The following is a 6077-nucleotide window of genomic DNA, read 5'->3' as shown; positions in this document are numbered from 1 at the left end:
TGCAAAGAAATGGCTCATAAGGTTATAAAAGGTTACAAGTCCCAAGTCCACGGATGTCAGGATGGAGGCTCCTCCTGGCTCATGTAACTGCAGGGGTTGATGAACCCCAGATCAGCAGGGCAGATGGCAAGCTGCCAGCGCCCAGGCTGTGGAAGCTGACAAATCCAAGATCAGTAGGCAACACCGCAGGCCGCTGGCTCAAGTCCAAAGAACCAAAGGGCAGATGACGAGCCAGGTGCTGGATCTGGATCAGGCAAAAAGCCACACAGCTTTGCCAGGAGGTCCATAGACACTGGAAGCAGGCCACACCCCTGAGGACACTCCCTTTCAACTGACTGGCTGCTTACAACACATCTCCTCATGGAAGTGATTGTATCATATCTCATCATGGAGGACAATGACATCCTAACCCTAAACCACTGAGAACCACAGCCCAGCCAGGCTGACCAATGTTAATCATCACAGTGACCCTGTGGGACAGTGTGGAACTGCCCTGTAGGATCGATTTCCCAGGCCCTAAATCTTTAATGGAAACAGATTGCCAGACCTTTTTCCCATGGAGTGGCTGTGGGTTTGGACCACCAACCTTCTGGTTTGCAGCTGAGCACTTAACCACTGCACCACCAGGACTCCTTACAAACTGATGAGACATGGTGAATTGTAGCATTCATCATTATGACTACAGCAACTTAATGGCCCGAAACAAAGCTGTAAACTGTTGGTAAATAAGTAAGACCACTCTGAACCCTGAGCGCTCCCACCCCACGAGGCATGTCACCTCCCGCCTGCCAGGGCACATGGTGTTTTCCTTTCTGGGAGGGATGAACTGGTCCCTGGTGGAAGCTGCTTGGGACTAATGGTGATTCTATTGCTTGAGCTGGTCTGTGTGTAGGTCCACTAGGGTAACTGCCAGTCCTCCTGTCCCAGCCTGACACACAGCCCAGACACGGAGAACTGAGAAGGCACCTGTGGGTGGCAGTGGCCTGGGCAGCAGGCCCTGCCCCCCAGTCCCCACGCTGGGCTGTTCTTCCCAGGGCACAGTTTTCAGGCTGCCCACTCTCACTGCCAGCATGCCACAGTTTCACGGAAGTGAGGAGCCCGAAGAGACCTTCTCTCCTTGTGCCCCCCAAGCCCCTGCCATCGTCCCACGGTCCCCACCCCGTCTCCAGAGCCTGTGCTGTGCAAGTCGACTCCTCAGGGAGTGCTGGGACAAAGAGGGTGCTGTGCAGGCACCTCTGACGTCACACACGCTCCCTGCCACGATGCCTCCCGCCTCACAGCCCTTCACAATGGCTGCACACCTCCACATGGCCACTAGGAGGAGTCCCCCGTGGGCTCTGCCGCCAGCGTCAGGGTGGGGTGGGGGTAGGAGGGGAAGGCTTCTCATGCAGCCCGGGGGGGGGGCCTTCCTCAGGCCCAGCCACGGGGAGGATCTCAGACCATGCGCCCATGGAGGGGGGAGCATCCACAGAGCGCAGGCAGCGATCAGACCCTTGGACGTGAGCTGGATGGCTGTGGGGCAGGAGAAAGCAAAGCCCTTGCCACCACGCCATCCACAGAGGCTGTTGCACCAAGTCCCGGAGCCACAGCAGAGATATTCAGAAAGAAAGAATCAGCACTCTGTCACAGGAAGAGCTGTCATTGGGCATCTGGAACCTTCCCTGGGCCCCTGGTGGAAGACAGTGCCGCCTCTGTGGAGGTGATGGGCAGCCGGGGGCAGTGGGTGAGTCCTGGGCCTATGCCCTGGGTTGAGGGGCAGCCAGGGCGCCTCGGGCAGGATGTGATGTCACGTTGTAGGGCGCATTCTTCAGGGTCTCCAGGAAGAACTGCTCATCCTCCAGGAAGTCTCGGTCCTAAAAGGCGGCCTCAGTGAGTGGTCACCTCCCAGGACCCCTGTACATGCTTCCACAAAGGCCGGCGCTCAGGGTCCTCCTGGGAGCCCCCCTCCCACTCCTTCCCTGGCTCTGGGAAGCCCAGGGCTCCAGGTCCTGGCAACGCCACCCCTGAGGTGTGCTCTTCCCAGCCGTGACTTTGCCTCTCTGAGCCTCGGTTTCCTTGTCTGTGAAGTAGGGGTGACATTACCTATGGGCGGGACTTTGGCAGAGCCTGGTGCACAGGACGTGCTCAGGAAGTGGTTACTACCACGGCCATTACGGGGTGGCTGCCAGGGGACAACTGCTCCGTACGGAACCTGGCCCACAGGCCGGTCCCAGCACTTCCTCCTCAGCAATCTGCATTGCTGTTCCCCTCCAGGAGGTGGCACTGGGCCCCCCCGCGCTGGTCACCAGAGCGAGCACAGGCCTTCCCTGCGTCCAGCAGGAGTGGACCCCAGACACTCACCTTCTCGGCCGTGTGCTTCAGCAGCACCAGCCTGGCATGGAGGAGGGAGGGGCCCAGGCTGTCCGGTGGCCGGCTGCTTGGAGGGCTGCTGGGAGCAGAGGTCCTGAGGACTGGAGAGGCTGAGGGGTGAGACAGGGACGAGACGGTCGCACTGGTTCCCTCAGGCTTTCTCCCACAGGGGGTGGGGGGTGGGGTGGGGGTCACCCAGATAAACTCTCTGGAGGGCACGTGGCCACAGCTCTTAAAGCTTTTAAGATGCTCACAAGCTTTCCCTGGCTAACCCCCGGCTAGAAAGGTCTTCCACAGATATCAGCAGGGGTGTGAGATGGACACACGCAGGTCTCCACTGACTGCTGCTTATCTCTGAGAGACAGCCGGCAGTAACCATGGCAGGAAATCACACTGGTTAAGAATACGATCGAACGTTTAACTGCCGCCGTGAAACCGTGTTCTGCGTGTATCCTGTGGGCTCTGCCTCATGGCGGCCCTGGCATCAGGGGAGAACTCTGCCCCACAGAGTCCTCAGTGGATGAGTTTTTGGAAGCAGACGGCCAGGCCTGTGTTCCGTGCTGCCTCTGGGTGGACTTGAACCCCCAACCTTTTGTTAGCAGCACGCGAACCCCACGCACCCCCTAAGGACTCGTATGTATTATTGAATGAAAAACTCCAGTTATAAATCATCACATGCTGCAACCTCATTTTGTTTTTAAAAACACACATGCAAGAATGCAACATCATGCACCAAACGTTAACCAGCGTTCTCTCTAGACTTGAGGGTGAGAGGTTTTTTAAATAGCTCCCCCATTTCTGATTTCTCTGTAAATGACATGCATTCTTATGTAAAAGGCAGTGCAGAGCTCCCAGCAGCCTCTCCAGCCTGCAGCCAGACACGGGCAGGTGCCCTGGCTGCCGCTCCGACCACAGGCCGCTGGGCCTGTGTGCGTCCTTCGTCCTTCGGTAGCACTTACCACTCAGGCTGGGGGCTGCCGGGCCCTGCGGCCTGGGAAGGAGCCCCACGAGGCTGGAGGGCAGGTCCTGTCGGACGCGGTCCAGCTGCAGCCTCTGCTGGGCCAGGCTCAGATGTTCCTGTCCACGTCCCAGGAGAGAAGGTCAACTGTGAGGGCAGGAGGCCGGGGAGGGACGGGGGTGGGGGCGGAGCCTCAGAGGCGCCTTGCCTGGTGCATGTGCTGCTCCTGCTGCCGCAGCCGTTCCTGCTGCTGCTGCACCCGCCGGAGCCGCGCCTGGTGCTCCGACTGCACTTGCCGGGCCTCGCACAGGGCCCGCTCCCCAGCCTCATACTTCTCCGAGGCCACCTGCAGGGAAGCCGTGAGGTCACGAGGGTGGCCGGGCTCAGGCGCCCCTGCTGCACCCTGGCAGTGCACGCACCTTGCTCATGCCCTCCACCTCCTCGGCGCGCAGCCGGACCCGCAAGGCGGCCGCGTTGACCCGCTCCTTCTCCAGCTGCAGCTCCTGCCGCTCCCGCTCCAGCGCCTCCTGCTCGGCCGCCAGCTGGTCCTCCTTGGCCCGGAGCTCGCTGGCCCGGATCTTGAGCTCGGCCTGCTCCTGCAGACAGAGAGCAGAGCTGCGTCTCCCCAGGAAGCCTCAGCTGCAAGCCTCAGCTGGCCGAGAGCTCCTGACGTGGGTCCCCCCTGCAGCTCAGCTCTGAGGAGCCCTCCTGACATGAGTCCCCCCTGAGGAGCCCTCCTGACGTGGGTCCCCCCTGCAGCTCAGCTCTGAGGAACCCTCCTGACGTGAGTCCCCCCTGAGGAGCCCTCCTGACGTGGGTCCCCCCTGCAGCTCAGCTCTGAGGAGCCCTCCTGACGTGAGTCCCCCCTGAGGAGCCCTCCTGACGTGAGTCCCCCCTGAGGAGCCCTCCTGACGTGGGTCCCCCCTGCAGCTCAGCTCTGAGGAGCCCTCCTGACGTGGGTCCCCCCTGCACGCTCAGCTCTGAGGAGGCCTCCTGACGTGGGTCCCCCCTGCAGCTCAGCTCTGAGGAGCCCTCCTGACGTGGGTCCCCCCTGTAGCTCAGCTCTGAGGCGGCCCTCCGCCCAACGTCCGTGTCTCTGTGGTTCTGTCCACCCTGATGCTGGGCAGGAGCTGGCGTGGCAAGGGGCTCAGAGGAGGGCTGGGGGCCCTGGCCAAGCGAGGCCGTAAGACCACGGCAGGTCTCCACTTCTCCCTTACTCAAGTGTCTGAATCCCATTTGAGGAATTCACTGTGGAAACGTGTGTAAAGCGCAAATGACAAGAAAAGGTGGCTGGACCACCCTGCGACCACTGTTCCGTCCCTACACCCCCATCAGCGCCACGCTCTTTACCAACTGCCAAGTGCTCATCTGCAGAGAGTGGGCGGGACAGGGGTTCCTATGGGGCAGGGTCCCCAGGCCCTCCAGGCCCTACCTTGGCCAGGCTGACGAGGGTGTCCTCCCGCTGGCTGCCTGCCTGCAGTGCCCGCTCAGCCTCACGCTCGGCCCGCTCCTTACTCAGCTTCTGCTGTGCAAAGAACTCGGCCCACTCGGTGGCCAGGCGCCGCCGCTCCTCCGAGCACTTGTGCATGACAGCCTTCTGCTCCTCCAGCAGGGCACTCTGGGGGGGGAGCGGGATGGCGTGAGGCCGGGCGGGCAGGGGGCTCGGGGACATGCTCTGGCGGGACTCACCTTGGCCCGCTCCAGCTCCTCCCTCTCCATGGCTGTCTGCTGCACCATGGCCTTCCTCTGTTCCTCCAGGGAGCGCTGGGCGGACTCAGCCTTGAACTGCTCGGCACTCACACGCCAGCGCTCCTGTCGGCACCAGGTCAGGCTGAGCACACGCTCCCCGTTCCCTGCAGGCCTTTGCAAACCCTCCCCGCCTGCCACACCATGCTACAAACACTCCTTTCCAAGGAGGGGACAGTGAGGGGTGCTTGAGAGAGGCTGCTGGGCCTGTCCCTGGGATTCCACCTTGGAGGGGGCCCCACTAGGCCCCAGCTGGGCCTCAGGTCTCCACTAAACCAAGGCTCGAGGGTTGGGAACCGCTGCCAGAGAGGCACTCGGCGGCTCCGGATGGTCAAAGAACACCAACAGCTCTGGCCCCGAATCACTGGCTTCAGGCACTTGGCGTGGCTGCCGCCTCCCGTCCATCAAGCAGCAAGGAGCCGCCTCACCCCATGCTGGGTCCCTGTGGTTAAGAAGCTGAGCTGTGCCTGGCACGAGGCAGGGGCTCGATGCAGTTTACAAATGAACGAGTGAATAAATATGGCTCAAGACAAAAAATCTCGCTGAGGCCTCGACAAGATGGATCGGCATGGCTGCAACGATGGGCTCGGTTATGGCAAGGATCATGAGGCCGGCACAGGACCAGACAGTGTTCCGTTCTGTGTACAAAGGGTGGCTTTGAGCTTGAGCTGACTCGACAGCACCGAACAACAGATACAAACTGCCCACAGCTCCGTGCTCACGTGTCCACAGGACGTGTGCTACGCCATCAGTGGGTACATCTGTCTAGTGGGTAACTCAGTTCCTTCTCTGTTGTTTGCTGCACTTATGTTCTTGTTCAGTGAACAGCATTAGGATGTGATTAGGTCCAGAGAAACAAAAGTTACTATTTTATGAAGAAGAAAGCTTGCTCTCACAGATGGAAAGCACACAGGGACTCCAAAAACATAGCTGCTAAATGGAGTCTAAAGGAGCTCTGGTAGCATAGTGCCTAAGGCACTTGACTGCTAACCAGAAGGCTGGCGGTTCAAACCCACCAGCCACT

General features: G+C 60.5%; 1 protein-coding gene across 1 annotated transcript in view; it reads right to left on the bottom strand.

The window, feature by feature from the left end:
- Nucleotides 1–1736: 1736 nt before the first annotated feature.
- The window catches only part of FBF1 (Fas binding factor 1), a 24961-nt gene continuing 20620 nt past the window's right edge, over nucleotides 1737–6077 (bottom strand). The window contains exons 21-28 of the mRNA XM_042783531.1: nucleotides 5330–5495; nucleotides 4997–5119; nucleotides 4740–4925; nucleotides 3727–3903; nucleotides 3516–3653; nucleotides 3309–3426; nucleotides 2341–2450; nucleotides 1737–1853 (exon numbers count right to left, since the gene is read on the bottom strand). Of these exons, the coding sequence (XP_042639465.1) occupies nucleotides 1737–1853; nucleotides 2341–2450; nucleotides 3309–3426; nucleotides 3516–3653; nucleotides 3727–3903; nucleotides 4740–4925; nucleotides 4997–5119; nucleotides 5330–5495 (1135 nt within the window). The remainder of the gene's footprint in view (nucleotides 1854–2340; nucleotides 2451–3308; nucleotides 3427–3515; nucleotides 3654–3726; nucleotides 3904–4739; nucleotides 4926–4996; nucleotides 5120–5329; nucleotides 5496–6077) is intronic.

Source organism: Orycteropus afer, unplaced genomic scaffold (genome assembly GCF_000298275.1).
Source record: "Orycteropus afer afer isolate SDZICR_OR568_19922 unplaced genomic scaffold, OryAfe1.0 scaffold00018, whole genome shotgun sequence".
NCBI lineage: Eukaryota > Metazoa > Chordata > Mammalia > Tubulidentata > Orycteropodidae > Orycteropus > Orycteropus afer.
This window is presented reverse-complemented; position numbering and strand designations above follow the sequence as displayed.